This window comes from Eublepharis macularius, chromosome 5 (assembly GCF_028583425.1).
Source record: "Eublepharis macularius isolate TG4126 chromosome 5, MPM_Emac_v1.0, whole genome shotgun sequence".
In the NCBI taxonomy this organism is placed as follows: Eukaryota; Metazoa; Chordata; class Lepidosauria; order Squamata; family Eublepharidae; genus Eublepharis; species Eublepharis macularius.
The window spans coordinates 111,174,765-111,191,643 of NC_072794.1; the positions used below are offsets into that span (position 1 = coordinate 111,174,765).

Genomic DNA, 16,879 nt, shown 5'->3' on the forward strand with positions numbered 1-16,879 from the left:
AGTCTTTCAGTTGAACAGTGTCTCCTAGAAGGAGCTTATCAAGTGAACTTCTGGTTGAATACAGTTCTGCAACAAAACTCTGCAGCTATTACATATTTCACATCTAACAATCTAATGTGTTCTCTACATTTTCTTAGGATTGTGATAATTAACTTGACTTGTAAACATTTCATTTTGATACCTCTATTAAATGGATTGTTTCTCCCTTTTTATGTGCTTTTTATGGAAAAAATGGTCCATGCATTTTAAAAATTAAGTAATTATCTGGATATTTTGTAGTGTGTAGAGAGAAAATGTCATTGGAGAGTTTAGTTGGATTGGATCTAAACAGATACTGCATTGAAAATGTGTCCATTTGGTGAGAGATCACTGACTATGATTTTAATGCAATGCTTCTTTATTTTTTATGCTGATCTCTTTCCTCTACATTTCTTGCAGTGGAGCATGTGCACATGCAAACAGTGGTCATTCTCCTTATGCCCAATTGCAACAGGAGCAGCTGGAGTCAAATACAAGGCCAGACTGGCAAAACTGCTGATAGGTCTTCCCGTTCACACAGTGGTAGAAGCCACTCTTATTAGTGGGATCTGGGTAAAGGCCACTGGATTTCCCCTTGCAGAAGGTGCTCCCACTGCCACCAGAACTTCCACCAGAGCTCCCACTGCCACCAGAGGGTGCGGCTGTTGGCTGTGCAGGCTGATTAGCATTGGTGCCAAGAGTTGTTGCCGGTACCTTGCAGTCTGGAATAAAGATAAGGATGGCATTAGGACCTTCCTCCCTCAGAAGTCGTGCACTTTTGCTACTATAATCCAAGGCTGCTTGGGAGATATAACCTAGAAATTAAGTCTTAAAAGTGTATTGGAATATCCAGAAATGGAAATAATGTATATGGAACAAAGTGAAGGAAAGTCTGGAAACATGTAGGGTAGGTTATCATTCTTGACATAATTGAATATGCAAATCCAGAAAAACCTGAAGGGATTAAATGAAGGGATTAAACAAGAAGAGATAACATGATTAACGATATAATCCTAGGCAGAATTAAACTCTTCTAAAAATATTGAAGGTAATAGGCTTAGAAAGGCATAACTCTGCGTAGGATGGCATTGTTAATTAAATGAAAGAACAATGAATCTGGAGTAGGATATCATGAGCATCAGTTGCAGTATTGTACATACAGTACTTATAAAGGACTGGAGGTTAGAGTGCTTGCCCTGTTCTACCAATATCAGTACATTACTCACTTGGAGTGGTGACTCCCAATGCAGATTTCAAGGCATTCATTAGAGGGTATTTGCCTTCGCCGCAGAATGTGCCAGTGAAGTCATCCAGATCAATAGCCCATACCATGGCTCCTCCAAAATTGTTCTCCAGCAGCCACTTGGCCTGTGAGATATAGTTAAGCAATCTGAGAACCACAGCAATTCTTCTTAATTTGTATTGCTTAGATAGAGGATAACTAGTCTGGCTCCACGCTGCTATTTATAAATTTACCTGCTCCTGTGCAGTTGCAAGCTAGACTTCTAAAGGCCCTTTAGAGATTCGAGCTTAAATTTAAGACATCTGAGTTTGCAATCTTCATTCAATAGGATTTACTCTATGTAATTATATGGACTTATTTCCGGGAAAACATATACAGGATTTCTCTGTTAGAAATACAAATCTCCATCAAATGACTTACAATGAACGTCTCATGTAGTTTGATTGAACATGCTCCTAAGTACATAGGAGGCAGCAAATACCTAAACAGAAATCCAAGATCATTTAACAACGGTGGGGAAGCAAGACTGACCAACTTGGAGAAAAGCAACAGTTACAAAAATTACTGGAGCGTAAACTGTTTTGGCAGCTTTGGCTGTGATTTTAACCTGTGTTTTTAATCCCATTTTAATCCAATTTTTAATCCCATTCCACCCCTATTGCAGTCTAAAATATTTTACCCTCCGAAATAAAACTGCCATGATTCCAGTAATCAAGTAATTTGGCTATGGGGAGTATTTTCACATTTTGATTTTCAGGTCAAAAATAATTTGTTAAGGATAGATAGAGAAATTCCATCCCTCCTCCCAAACACTTAATTGTGAGAATAAAAGTTAAAGGTAGTCCCCTTGTGCTAGCACCGAGTCATTACTGACCCATGGGGGGACATCACATTACAACGTTTTCTTGGAAGACTTTTTACGGGGTGGTTTGCCATTGCCTTCCCCAAATTGTGAGAATACTTACCTGAAAAAAACCTCTGTTCTTTGAGTTAGTCACATGAGTGATCTCAGCCAATCAGGGATCCCCAAAAGGAGGTGCTATTGGTGGGAAGAAGGTTCCACCCAGGAATGGGAATATCTTCTGTTCTAGATGGGGTTGCACTGTCCCTAAAGCTGAAGGTTCATAGTTTGGGGGTGTTGCTGGATCGGGGCCTTCTGTTGGATAAACAGGTGGCAGGGGTGCCCAGAGGTGCCTTTTACCAGCTCCAGCTAGTGAGCCAGCTGTGGCTCTTCCTGGAATGGAAAGATCTTGCCACCGTGATGTATGCCCTGATAACATCTAGATTAGGTTATTGCAACACACTCTACATGGGGCTGCCCTTGAAGACTGTCCAGAAGCAATGGTACAGAATGCTGCATCTAGAATGTTGACTGAAGTGGATCGCAGGAACTATATCACTCCAGTCCTGTTCCTTCTACACTTTGCTCCCAATTTGCTTTCAGGCCCAATTTAAGATGCTGGTATTGATCTTTAAACCCATATATGCAGGGCCGGCATATCCACTGAGGCAGTGCCAGCAGCTGCCTTGAGCACTGATCGGGGGCGGGGGCACGTGCTGCGAGGCTGGTGGTGGCAGCACTGGCAGTTGAATGGGAGGGCTGGGAAGCCACTCCCATGTGCCACCCCAGCTGCCTGCCACGCCTGGCCCGCAGGTGCCCAGCCAGGATCGCATGCTGGTGGCAGCAGCACAGGGCAACTGAGCAGGCAGCCTCCCAGCCCTCCCACTCAGTTGCCCTGTGCTGCTGCCGCCGCTGCTGCCAACACACAGCTGCGGGCCAGCCAGGCATGGCAGATGGCCAAGGTGGTGCGGGGCAACTGAGCGGGAGGGTGGGAGGCCACCCACGTTCCGTCCCAGCTGCCTACCTTGCCAATGGGGTGGCCAGCTCGCAAGCACGCCCTGCGTGATGATGTCACATGTTGTGATGTCATTATGCAGTCCGGGTGTGTGTGCACACACTTCATGCACACGCATGTGGGGGCAGCAACACCCCTGAAACAGGTGCAGGAATCTGGCCCCCCAGGTGCAGGAATCTGGCCTCAGGCTCCAGAAAACTTGGCACCGGCCTTGTGTATATGAATTGATACCAGCATGCCTTCTCCCATATGAACCTGCCCATCCATTCCTGTCATCTTTGGAGTCCTTGCTTCAGATGCTCCAGCAATCTGAGGCTAAATGGGTGACAACTTGTAAAAGGCCTTTCTCAGTCTTTGCACCAAAACTGTGGAACTTCCTCTCCCGAGAGATTTGTCTATCTCCCTGTGTCATTGTCTTCTGCTAGCGGGTGAAGACTTTTCTGTGTTCAGTGTACTCCCAGTAAACTCTTATTGGCCCGCCTCCCTGGTTGTTTGGATGTCTGTATGTTTTATTATATTGTTAAATATTTATATATACATTTTAAATATTGTTTTTTATATTGTTTTTATATGTTTAATGTCTGATGTTCACTTCCTTGTGGGACCCTATTTTTGTGGAAAGGAGTTATATAAATATTTTAAATAAATAAATAAATAATAGAAAACAGGATTAGGTCAGATTTGGTTACATGATGACATTACTAATAGGAAGCAAAGTCACTTGCAACTGAGGGCAATGTTTCCTGAACTGGTTATATGGGACATCTCAGCCAATAAGAGATGCAAAAGCAAACAGGGCAATACCAGGATATAGCCAGTCAGAACGTTTATGTGCTGACACCACTGAGGAGAAAGTGTTGGCTCGGAGGTAGAGCAATGCTTCCTGAACAAGTGAGCATTGAAATAAATACTTTAAAATTGCAAGTGACAGGTGTGCTTTTTGGCACTGCTGAACACATTTACAAAGACATCTAAGTATAGTCAGCTTAATGACCTATCCTTCCCTTCTTTCCACTCTCCTGGTTAGAGAGTGTAGCCATGAATAAGCGCAAAACGGAAGCAAAATACCTTGATGGCAAAACTCTTGGGGTTGTCATAGCCAATCCACTGATTTCCTTCGTAGGCATAAGGGACTTCCTGGGGCGCATTCCACACAACGGTGGCACCACTCTTCAAGAAGGTACAAATCTGTAGGACCAAAACGTTTTGTTTAATGTACGAAAACATCTGCCTGTGTGTGAATGGCTGTTGGATTAAATTTGTCCTTTCCTACCCCCATTCAAAAATAGTAGTGTGGAACATAAAAGTAGATTGACTTTTATACAAACAACGTTTTCTGAGCAGCCTTTTAAAATGATGCAATGCAAAGACTGGCTGTCGCACTACACAGCACCCCAAGTGAGAGGGAGAATGAGGGGACCCCAGGAGTGAGGACCTAAAGGAACCATCAGCTTGACTATAAAGAAGAGGGAGAGACAGAGCAAGCCCTAAGGGGTAACTAAGGGGCAGGAAGGAGGGAAGGCTGCTAGCACTAAACTGCTCAGGAGTAAAGGCCTGCTTAGAAAAGAGAGAGCCAAAAAATTAGTGTGGCAGGAAGGAAGTAGTTAAAAGGCAAAAGCAGGAGTAGGTAGGCTTGCCAACTCCACTTGGGAAATTCGTGGAGATTTGGGGCAGTGACTGGGGAGGGTGGAGTTTGGGGAGGGGGGAAGCTCAGTGAGGATGTGTTGCCATAGAGCTTGCCCTCCAACACTGTGATTTCTTCCAGGGGAACCAATCTCCATAGTCTGGAGATGAGTTGTAATTCTGAGAACTCCAAGACCCACCTGGAGATTGGTAACCCTAGGAGGAAGTGAGGCAGAGAGGGTCAGTTTGTTGGCATTGGTGGGAAGCCTGGAGGAGGCAGTGGAGGAGGCTGGAAGGTCTCTCCGTAATCTGAATTGACTGGACTCTCCTAGGGGCATGGAGAGAGCATTGATGGCCAGGAGAAAGAGACCTGTAGATTACTTCTACAGGGAGATTGAAGGCAAAGCTATGTCAGGTTCTAACCCTATGGGAAGGCTGCAGCTGCAGCAGCAGGAGGCAGGAGCAAAAGGACTTTGGGCAAAGACCTGCCCTTGGGAGTAAACTTGGAGTGTGAGGCTTTGTCCCTGACACCTAGTTTTCTACATAGAGAGACCTTTTATATGGAAGAGCATTCAATCATTTTAGCCCTTTTTGCAGTTTGAAATGATAAACCAAGTCATATGTATACTACTTTAGTGAGAATGAGGACAGATTTTTACCTCAAAGTATGCCAGTGTCCCAGCTTCTTGGGTGTAGGCACCAGCTTTACCTGGTCCAGAGGTTGGAGCATTTAAGCCATGGTTAGAAGGGTTGCTGAGGGTGAAGGTGCGGGCATAAGCTCCAAATCCCACCATGAGCTTCTCAGCTGGAGCACCATTGTTCTTCCAATAATTCATAGCATAGTCCTGGTATTACAAATGGCATTACACATTGGTCAGAAAAAATGATTCCTATGCCACCTTGAAATCAAGTGTGGAGTAATATTTAGAGTACTGCAATAGGAGGAGGGAGAGTGAGGTTCAAATCTCACTAGGTGACTTTGAGCCAACTGGCTAACCAGTCAACAAGTGTCTCTTTTTCTACCACATAGAGTTGTTCTGAGGATAAAATGAAGAAAGGGAACCAAATATGCTACCCAAAGCTCCTTACAGCAAGGGCAGTATAAAAATGTAAGAAATAAATATTGGTTGGATTGTTTTGATTGTCAATGAAGAAAAAAAGAACCTTTTATAGAAACCATCACTCACCACATTGAAGTAGATGTAGGAGCCTTGGTCTTCAGGCCCTGCAAACAATGGGCTGTCCTCACCAGTGAAACCTTCCCAAGATCCTCTGAGGTCATAAGTCATCACATTGATAAGGTCCATGTACCTTTTGGGGGGTGGGAAGATGGCCAAAAATCATTTTGCAATTTGTTTTCCACCTCAGATTCAGTAGAAGAACTCTTTGATCCCTTTTTTGTATGTTCACTGTGTGATGCTGGTGTCACTACACTTTCCAGAGAAAAAATTCTGGCTGTTGTTAATTCGTATTCAGCGTTTAATTTAAATCTGGCCATTCATCATGTGTTGCCACATGGAATGCATCTAAATTCAAAAGGCTGGTCCAATTTTGAACAAATCTAAATAAAAGGAAACACATGATATACCTTTAGCCATTGCTGCTGGTTCCCAATTTGGTGTGATGATTCAAAATCGTGATAAATAAAAAGCAAATTACTGTACTCTGCAAAATGGTCCTGTTATTAGCATAAAAATTCAATTTAGCATTTGCTAAGATCCTGTAACTGACTGTGGGGCAGCCCCCTGGGATTTGCAAACCGGTGCAACAGTAGGGGTTGCAGGTGGAAGTCAAGAAGCATATATTGTTTCATAGTTTAATTCAAGAAAACCTAATTCTATACTAATTTTTCCATTAATCACTTCAGCATCACTTTTGGTTTGACTTTCTGCAGATGGAGAATTTGATGAGTACATGGTTTAATGAAGTCTTCTGTATTTAGTCTAGGTAAGGTTAAAGGATAATAGTATCCTATTTAAAGTTCCAGCAGATATGATATGTAAGTCACATTCTTTCTTTAAATTGACCTTTTCTGACTGGTGCATACCACCCACCCACCCAGGTCTGTTCTCTCTCTGTCATATCTGCTGTAGATGGTATTTCAGATTTCAATGAAGCAAGGAACAACCTGCCTGTTATATGATGAAGAACTCAGCTACCAGCTTCTCAGTAGTGGAATTTTTAAAAAATGGAGTTTGGAAAGAGAGCAAGCAACTCATGCTTTCCAAATCATGGAGATTTCAATACGTGTTATACTGGAATTCCCAATTAAGCAGAAATCTTATGATGGTCTAGTATGCTGTAGCAATATACTCCTGATGTTTGCTACTTTTCATTGTGCACACATGTTCTTTCTTATTGTTTAGAAATCCTATAACTCTGCCACTTACTTAGACATTTGTGGGATCTGGTAAGCAGTTTCAATGGTGCCTTTTCCAGCAGACACAGCTGCAGAGATCAACAGTCTGGGTTTGTTGGTTTGAGAAGCCTCCTGCTGAAAAGCTTCGTACATTTCCTGTTATTGGAAGAAGTGAATTGTCACTGTATAATCTGAGCTGAACTCCTTTGTGGGTGGGGGCAGGAGAAGGAGCCTGTTATTTCTTGTGGAGGTGTTTCTTTTCTTAAATATAAGGTGAGAATTCACTTACCTGAGCTGGAAAAATTTTGCAGTGAGTGACGAAAGCTTTAAAATTCTAACATTTGCAATACAGTGAGGTATAGTGCAGGAATTAAAGGCAAAGGTAAATAAAGTAATAACTTTAAAACGATTCCCCAGAAACAGCTACAATTTTGATAAACAATTTTGGTAACCATTTTGTTGTTACTTTCTGACACGTACTGGCAACTGTTGTGGAAACAGAGCTGGCCCATCCACTAGGTGGCCTTAGGTGCCAACTAGCTCAGTCTCCCTACACCGGTCTCCTGCCCAGCTGCAGCATCCAGATGTACCACAACAAGCAGCTGCCTGGGAGGTGTCTGCTGGCCCCAGTGGGCAGCCACAGGGAGACTGCTCTTTTCTTCCCTCCCTCCTTTCCTTCATCAGGTGGGTGGAGGGGAAGAGAGAGACCATGACTCTTTCCCATTCCCTCACCATGCTGCCATTCTAGAGGATAAGAAGGATGGGCGGTGGCTTCCTGCCCTGCTTGCCCTGATGTGTGTGTGGAGAAAGGCAGGCACTGCCTCCCCATTTCAATTCCTCTACCTCACCGCAGGGCAGAGGAGGGAGGTGGAGGGCATGCACTGCTGCGCCATGCCTCTGTGGTGGGGGAAGCCTAGGAGAGTGAATACTGCTGCACTGCCTTGATTCATTGCCTTCCTGTCATGCCTCACTGCCTCATCACAGCCTCATCACAGCTTCCTGTTGCAGTGTGTGTGTGTGTGGGGGGCTTCTCACTACCCCTTGGTGTAGGTGGGGGGATGGGGGTGAGCTGTTGCCTAAAGATAAATGTAGGCCCCTGTGCAAGCACTGAGTCATTATTGACCCATGGGGGGACGTCGCCTCATGACATTTTCTTGCCTAGGGTGCTGAAATTGCTTGGGTTGGCCTGTGTGGAAATAAATAAATTTCTTGCTCATCGTGTAAGTGCTCATCGTGTAAGTGAATTTTATATTATGCATTACGTTTTTGAAGAGAAGTATAGATAAAATCCATTTCTTCTGGAAGGACTTTGAGCTGAATTGATGTAACCCCTGTTTTTTTCTTACTATATTTTTCCTGAGGATTTTATTATATTTTGTTTTATTTTTGTGAGCCATCTTGAGATATAGAATGGTGCCATTTAAAAAAAATCTAAATAAGTTATATTCTCCATTTGTTTTAGGGTAGCTTTAGATGTCAAGAGTCTCCACAGAGCATATAGACACAAAAGAATTCATTTCCAATAACATGCTTAAAAATAAGATGCCTTAAAGCTCAGTTCTTGGAAATTGCTCGGAACACATATTGCATGTACAGTGGAGCACAATGTATTAAAATGGTAAACACGTCCAAACCTGGCCCGAAATAGCAGAGTTTAACTCAAAACTGTGATTCCTCCTACCCTGTGGTCACAGTCTACTATTGTCCCAGCCATTATCTTCATCTATCTATGTCCCCACGGGAAACACTTTCTTCTGGTTTTATGGCATTTTTGTAGGCGAGATGATTATTAGGGAGGCACAAAGAGAAGATGATGGAAGATATATTTCTCTCTCCCCCTTCCAATAATTTGGGCCTGTTATTACACTTATGCTAGTGAATCGATTGCATGTCCAGGATACTGCTGGTAAAAATTCCTTCAATTGCCAGGAGACGATGCTAATTGCTAAGAAGCTGAGGAAAAGTATTATTAAAGCCAACCTGAAGCAAGACTGTGAAAAGCTGTTGGGTATCAGCAGGGCTGCCTCTGTTGCCAGGATACTCCCAGTCAATGTCCAATCCATCAAAGCCATATTTTCTCAGGAAAGAGATAGCAGACTGAATAAAAGTCTGGCGATTCTGAGCAGAAGAAACCATGTCAGAGAACCTGCGAGATAAAGCAAAGTGATATGATCAGTTTCATGTGTATGAAACTAATGGTGTAAGAGTAATTAAAAGACCAGCTTCTGTTATCATAAAGTGGTTCACTCTTTTAGCATACATGATACAAGTCTATCTCTGAAGCTAACTAACTTTAAAAAGCATAGACAAGAGATTGTTCTTCTAGCATATAATGCTAGTCACAAATTGGGGAGGATGAGATATCAGTGTTTAATAACCATAATCCATTTTATTCTTCTTACGGACAATATTTCTCAAATCTCTCAAGTATTTTTGTTACATTGGAGGAAGAGCTTCATGTACCTAGAAGTAGAGGCAGATGATCAAAAGCACATCCTTACATAACAACTTACACACCTCTTCATATATGTGTGGAGAGTTGTATATATGAAAGCAACCTTTAAGCATGTTGGACTCGTTTAGGATATGGTTGAAAGAAAAACAGTGTTTAGCTGATGATTGTGGCTAAAGGCCAAGGAAATATTGTGGTGAATGTTCTGCCTGGTTGCCAGTTGCAAAATAAGCTGTTCAGAAATCAGAATGCTCACAGAGGAACTTACTTTTGGGTTCCAAAGTTCCAGCCTCCAACAGACAGCAAGGTTTTCAGGTCAGGATTGCTGTAAACAAATTATTTGAATGTCACTAACAATTTTAACCAGCTGCAAACAGTTATAAGTTAGTAATTTTTTTTAAAAAAAGCAAAATGTCTATAAATGCTATAAAGATAGGTTGGCAGTGTAATATTGTAAGCTTTCAGAATTGTATAGAAGGGACAACCTTGCTAGAAGATTTTTAATATGAAAATGTAACTCTGTGAACTGCCAGACTTGTAGAAGTTTTCCCTTCTATGAACCCTTAAAAGTAGCAGAGCCTTCTAAGCTGGAACTAAAATTGCCCTTCTTACAACATGTTGTCAATGTGAGATAGAAAGTGGGAAACTGATATATTTAGCTGAACCAGTTTCTCTAATAGAGTATGTTTATATGTGTGTTTCTATTGCATCATCTTACTAGTTTTTGAGTCCATTAATGCCACCGTAGAGAGCCACATCATTCCACTCAATGGTCTGGATCTGGTTGTTAGCCATGCCAGCAAAAGCATAGATAACATGAGTACATAGGCATGGGTCAAGATCTTCGGGCATATAACGCGCAATTCCAGGTCTGTACTGGGACCAGTTGGTGAAGTAACAGACGATATTGGTGGATGCGCCTGCAGTTTACAAGGAAAGGTGAATCAATGCATGCTAGGTATTAATGTTCAGATACAACAGTTTTTCAGCATTAATTTTAGTGAAATATAATAAGGTAATGAGCTGAAACTCACCCAGCTGCAGGTGCAGCAGGAAAGCCAGACCTGTAAATGACAAAGTTGGGTTGTGAGTTGACTACAAATGTGAGGCCTGTGTTTTTCTTACAGCTATAAAATGAGTGTATCTAGGTTGGGAAAGCACCCCTTTTAAATCATGTTATTCCACTAACCTACTCCTAGGAGCTATAGTTTGATGAGTGTGCTCAGAATGAGATCCTCAGTCCTTCTCACAGGAAAAAGAAGAAGGTAAAAAACTCAGTTCCCCAAGGAGAAGAAATGACTATTAAACCAGTTTGTTACTCAGATACAAGGTATTCAGACTTTTCCTGCAGGTTTCTAACTGTGTAGCAATTAAATGCCAACTAACTGGAGTAATGCACACACTGGAGTAATGCACACAACAAGGTGGAGCTAGAGGAAAACATGGGCTTTCCAATCATGTATTTTCCTCCTAAGGCAAATGCAGGGGCACCTGATGATTCTTAGTTGTTTTCCCAGCTATGCTCTGTAGCTGGTAGTAAGTCGGCTTGGCTTGGAAAAGGTTGGCTAATGGCCTTTTACACGAGAGATCGCGCAGGCACAGGGAAGGTTAAGTATCCAACCCTCTCATGTACATGTTCTCCCTTGCAAGTACCTCACCCACTCCCACGTTCACATTATTCCTGCATATGTGAAATACACATTTTCTAGAAATAATAAAAAGGTTTCTAAATGGCTCTCTAATTCTGTAGTTAGGAAATCTAAAAAAAAGTATGTGGCCAGATAGAACATGTGTGCACAGAAGTGAAGATCTATGTAGACATATGATGGACAGAGAGACTGGATATTTAAGATAGCTGTTCTTTTGCTAACTTTATAATTAAGTCCCTCATACTCACCAGTCAGAAGGAGTAGTTTGCCCATTTTGATACCTGTGTACTAGCTTGTTTGACCTTTTACTTTCCTTTTATAACATACATTCTGCCCCCCCCCCACCACACATGTGACTTGAGATATCTTCATCCTCAAAATAAATTAGAAGGTTAATATGTAATGGTTGGTAGACAAAATGAAAATAGGCACCTGGCAGCCATCTTCACCTTGAATATTTATTCTGAATCTTCTGAAGTTTTGGATAAAAGCATGTGCATTGAACGAGGAGGGTGGTGTTTACACTCCAGTCCTTAAACCAATGTTTAAACCATTCACTGGAAAGGTACCAAAGATACTGGCTATTAGATAATAAAGGTAAATTTAAGTATATCAATAAGAAGGTTGCTTATATAATTATACGTGTAAAATGTATCATTATTATTATTACAGGATAAATGATATTGGTAGTAAAAAGATTACTCATTGGGTCAGGTCAATTTGGTTTTCTTTTCTCCTTAGCTTACTTTTTAACTTGAGATGTATTTCTAGCAATCCACTTGAAGAGTAAAAAGAATACTTTGGAGGAAATTAAGGACATCTAATTCCCACTGAGAATTCATAGGTATCAAACATCATTGCTCTTTAAAGTTATGCACAAGTCCCAGTTACACCTGTAGCGTCTAGAAAAGCACAAGGTACCAGTAGCACCCACAAGACTAACAAAATTTGAGGTAGACTAGAGTATGAGTGAAGTGAGTTGTTGAAGCCTTGTTCGTTGCTGTTTGTTGCTGTTCGTCAAGCCAGACAATCTAGCACCTGCAATCAATTCCCTTGGTGACCGAAGGCAGGGACTGCCTGAACTCTGAACTCCTGCTGTTGCCCTGGAAACCCCAGTCTAAGCCCAATTTAGCTTGATAGGCAGGTCTTCCTTCCAAGTATGGAGCTCGAAATTTGTTACAAGGAAGCAAAGAGCAGGGGGGAGGGGGGGGCTCCCAGCTCTGGTTTTGCAGACAGTGAGGGAGAGACAGTTGCTGTTGGCATTTTGAGAGAGAGAGAGAAAGGGAGAGTGCATTGGAGCTTGAATTTTTTGTGTGTGTGGTGGGATAGGAACTCTTCAAGTTCCAGGGCTGCTGCCAGGCTCTGGGCCAAGCCATTATTTATTATTGGTACATTTCCTGCTGCCTGCTCAGGTAGGGTTTCTGGGAGTGGTGTGGTAGGGATCTTGATGGCTGGAGGAGAGCCAGCTGGCCCCCACGAACAACGAACATGTTCATGTACGGGTCATGTTCATCAATGTTTGTTCATTGTTCGTGGATGGCAACGAACAACAAACACCATGTTCGTTTGTTTGTTCTGTTCGTGCCCATGTCTAGCTGTGACTCACAAAAGTTCATACCCTACCACAAATTTTGTTAGTCTTATAGGTGCTGCTGGACTCTTGCTCTTTTCTACTGCTACAGACAAACATTGCTACCCATCTTGATCTGTAGCTTCATTCATCCATAACCAGTCACTCTCTACTGCCACATACTGGTTCAGCCTTGGTTGCCCTGGTGGATAACTTATCCTGGGAAATGGCTGAGGGGAGTGTGATCCTGCTAATTCTCCTAGATCTCTTGGCAGCTTTTGATTCCATCATCCATGGTATCTTTCTGGATCACCTTTTGGGGTTAGACTGGGAAGAACTGTTTTGCGGTGGTTTCAGTTCTATCTCAAGGGTAGATTTCAGAGTGCAGTGTTTGGGAACTGCTGCTCTTCTCCTTGACCACTGACCTATGGGGCTTCATAAAGTTCTATCTTATCCTGCTTGTTGTTCAACATTTGTGTAAAGTCACTGGGAATAACTCTTTCAGAATGAGTTGCCAGCAATAAGCAGATGACACTCAGCTCTGTCTTGCACTTCCATCAGATTCCACAGTGACTGTGGAAACCATGGAAAGGTGACTGGAAGCAGCTTTGGGATGGATGAGGGCTAACAAGCTGAAACTTAATCCTGACAAACTGGAGGTGCTATTGGTGGAGTGAAGGTTTGACCCAAGAATGGGGATGTCTCCTGTCCTGGATGGGGTTGCACTCCTCCTAAATGAATAGGTCTGTAGCTTGGGTGTGCTGCTGAGTAGGGGCCAGGTGACAGTGGTGGCCAGGGGTAACTTTCATTAATGTTAGCTGGTAAGCTAGCTGTTGCCCTTCCTGGGTAGGAAAGATCTTGCTGCTGTGATGCATGCCCTGGTAGCATCTAGATTAGATTACTACTATGTGCTGCACATGGGGCTGCCCTTGAAGACTGTCTGGAAGCACCAGTTGGTACAGGATGCTGTGTCCAGAATGTTGACTGGAGTGGGTTGCAGAGACCATATTACTCCAATCTCGTTCTCTTTACTGGCTCCTAATTTGCTGCTGGGCCTAATTCAAGGTGCTGGTATTGACCTTTAAAGCTCTATTTTGCTGGGGCCAGCATACCTTAATGACTATCTTTTTCCATATGAAACTGCCCATACACTCCAGTCATCTTCAAAGGCCTTGCTTCAGATGCCCCCACCATTTGAGGCTAGATGGATAGCAATATACCAGAGGGCCTCCTTGGTCGTGAGTCAAGACACCAAAACTTTGGAACTCCCTTCCCAGAAAGATTTGTCTGTCTCCCTATATCATTGTCTTATGCCAGTATGTGAAGACTTTTCTATTTTGTTTGTTGTATCCCAGAAACGCATTGTGCCTACTCCCTGGTTGTGCTTGTATGACTGTGTGACAGACATGACTGGCTCCAGCTGTGCATCTTCTGAGAGACAGCCAATGGGAGCTGGCAGAATTCTAGGCCAATGAATGTTACTGTCTGTTGGAGGGAAAGGAGACTCTTGGGAGCTGATCAGGGAGAAGGGTTTTGTCTCTGCTGAGGGAAGGCAGCAGAGAGAGATAGCTGTTTACAAACCTCTTCTGATACTTAGGTTAAGATCTGTTCATTCCTATGTTCTATCTTGTAAATATAGTTTATTTTTGCTTTGTTTAACCTTGGCTAGCTTGAAATTGTTGGCTGAAAAATACCCCCCCACACACACACATATGCGCTTGCTCTGGTCACATTAAATGGGCCTAGTTTAAATGGTGGCAGCATATGGAAAGTATATATGGAAAGTAACCTCTAAATTACACAGATAATTTTCTGCGTTACCTTCCTGCAACCAAGGAAGAAAAAATTTGTTTGATTTCTGTTCAGCAAAATGGAAGAAGGTGTGCTAAAGAAGAAAGGGTAGACTGCCGAAGGGGAAGGACCAAATATAATGGATGTGATTAGAGGAGAAAGGGACTATACCAAAGTCCATAATTCATGAAAACCTGGAACTGGCTCTGCTTTAGATCCAACCTTACGTAGATAAGATTCCCAACAAATTCCCTTATTCCTCCTCCAATTAGAGGACTGTTTGAAGCACTTAATCTATGTGCCACATCTAGCTTCAATTTAGAATTAAAATGGTGAGCTCATCTTGACAATTCTTATCCTGCCCACATAATTCATATAAAGTTTACTAGATTAAGAGGAAATAGTTACTATGAGATCTCCCAAATACTTTTCACCATGTTCTTCCAGTGTCACCCCCACCACATTTTAAAGAGGATGGTATTCCTGTGAACAGAAGTGATGCAGCTTCTTCTCTTCCCTGGTAATTCCACCAGGAGAAGACAGCAAATTAAGAGAGAACTAGTACATCTCTCATGGTGTAGTTCTTGTGCATCACCTAAGATGGATACAGTCCTCCTGATACAGTCTCTACTTTCTCAGTGGGAGGATCAAGCCCTACTCTTTTTCACTTGCATGGCACATAGTATTCTAGTGCATATGTGTGTGTGATCCTTTCAGTAAGAGAACAGAAGCCACACCACTTTTTTCTTTCCCAAGAGGTAAGTGAAAGAGAAGAGATGGGCATGCCCCAGGAAAGCATTTTAAAAAATGAATTAGGTATTATTGTGGTAATCCTATACCTACATAAAAAGCATACCATGAATACCAAGATACAAGGAAGTTCATCAGGAAAAGCCTGGACATCTTAACTTGAAAATAGAAGCTTTGATTTGTAGAGGAACTGAATTGGCACATTCCTACCTACAAGCACCTGCTGGTAGCAATACTAAAAAGTATCTTATTTTTGTTGAGGGAGGGGGCACAACAAGACTGGAGATCCAGAGAAGGGACCTAGGTCATCTGGGTAAATTTTACATTTCCTGGCATAGAATGACTCTTGTGGGGGCCATTCTGCCACAACATCTGCCTGAGTGGGGGCTATACCTTGGCAAGTACTGGTAGAAAGAACTATCCATCTCTTTAAAGCAGAGGCTAAGTGATTAGTTGGTTATATGTTAAACAAGAGGTAAGAACACTACACTAGTAGCTAGTGAGGTGATGATGAACCAATGACCAAGAGCCCACTCTTTATGAACAGCACATAAGGGAGAAGGACACTTGCAATGCAATCCTAAGAATTCAATGGGCTTAGTTGATTTCAATGGGCTTAGACTGGAGTAACTCACCTTAGGATTGCACTGTTGGTGCCCTTACCCGTGGGTGACCTGAAGTAGTTATGGAGGCAGTGGATAGCTGTAGTCAGCCACATGCAGTTGCATAGAGCAGTCAACATTTTTGTTGTGAATGTAGTTCTTTCAGAGATTTCCCCCCAATCCTTGTTTCCCTCTATTTCCACATGGCTGTTACTTGGGCACCATTTCCCCCTTTTCTCAGTCATCCTTCCTGGGACATCTTCATGTAGTTAGTCAAATTTGGTAAAGATGATGTCGCTTAGGGCAAACAAATTCAGTTGCATAGTGTGGCTATCCAGCTTGCATTGTTTTGACCTGGCTCTGCATGTACAAACACTTTCAAATTCTTTCCATCTTCCCAAATTCACCTACAAGGGATGAAAAGGTTCATGAAAAGCCCCTCTTGCTTGCTAAGCAAATCATCTGTATTATTTGTATTTTTCAAATTCACATTCCTATTCTGAGCAAATTGAGCACATTCAATATTCATTTTTTAATGTCAAGCATTCTTTGAGAAATGCTCCGAGGCCAAAGATAGGTCCAAAGTGAGCTGAAATTAACAACACCTTTTAAATAGAGTGCTGAATTGGGTCAATAAAATAGATACTTTAGCAAGGGAGATTTATTAAAAGCAAGATGTAGCATAGGGAAAAATAATTCTAGATAATTCTAGTTCATTGAACCTGTGGAATTATTTGTTCTTTGATAGTCATAAAAGGAGAGGGGAAACTGAATTTACCAGATCTCTTAGTGGAACCACACAATAGAAAGCAATCTCCATGATATTTTTGTCCTTGGAAATCTCCCATCAAGCATCTAACTGAAAAACTAAGATAAGATATAATATCAAAGACCTTGTGGTTACAGGAGCCGTGTTGAAGTAACCTCGACTTACGCAGAGGACATAATGATTATCTAGAGATAATA

At 42.3% G+C, this 16,879-nt stretch overlaps 1 protein-coding gene across 1 annotated transcript; it reads right to left on the reverse strand.

Annotated features, from left to right (window-relative positions):
• Positions 1–405: 405 nt before the first annotated feature.
• LOC129330188 (acidic mammalian chitinase-like) lies at positions 406–11,676 on the reverse strand. Its single transcript, XM_054980174.1, has 11 exons — positions 11,633–11,676; positions 10,586–10,615; positions 10,270–10,471; positions 9,820–9,876; positions 9,080–9,245; positions 7,131–7,255; positions 5,928–6,051; positions 5,400–5,585; positions 4,186–4,305; positions 1,245–1,386; positions 406–740 (listed from the first exon to the last, which is right to left on the reverse strand). Exons 3-11 carry the CDS (start codon positions 10,401–10,403, stop codon positions 475–477), a joined length of 1,320 nt encoding a protein of 439 aa, XP_054836149.1. The 5' UTR covers positions 10,404–10,471; positions 10,586–10,615; positions 11,633–11,676; the 3' UTR covers positions 406–474.
• Positions 11,677–16,879: the final 5,203 nt, after the last annotated feature.

Excerpts from the sequence above, each read along its gene's own strand:
- LOC129330188 (XM_054980174.1), bottom strand. The coding sequence starts at position 10,403 with ATGCCCGAAGATCTTGACCCATGCCTATGTACTCATGTTATCTATGCT. Across the intron at positions 9,246-9,819 it reads TGGAACTTTGGAACCCAAAA|GTTCTCTGACATGGTTTCTT; the intron begins GTAAGTTCCTCT and ends TTTATCTCGCAG. Across the intron at positions 5,586-5,927 it reads CCTACATCTACTTCAATGTG|GACTATGCTATGAATTATTG; the intron begins GTGAGTGATGGT and ends TTGTAATACCAG.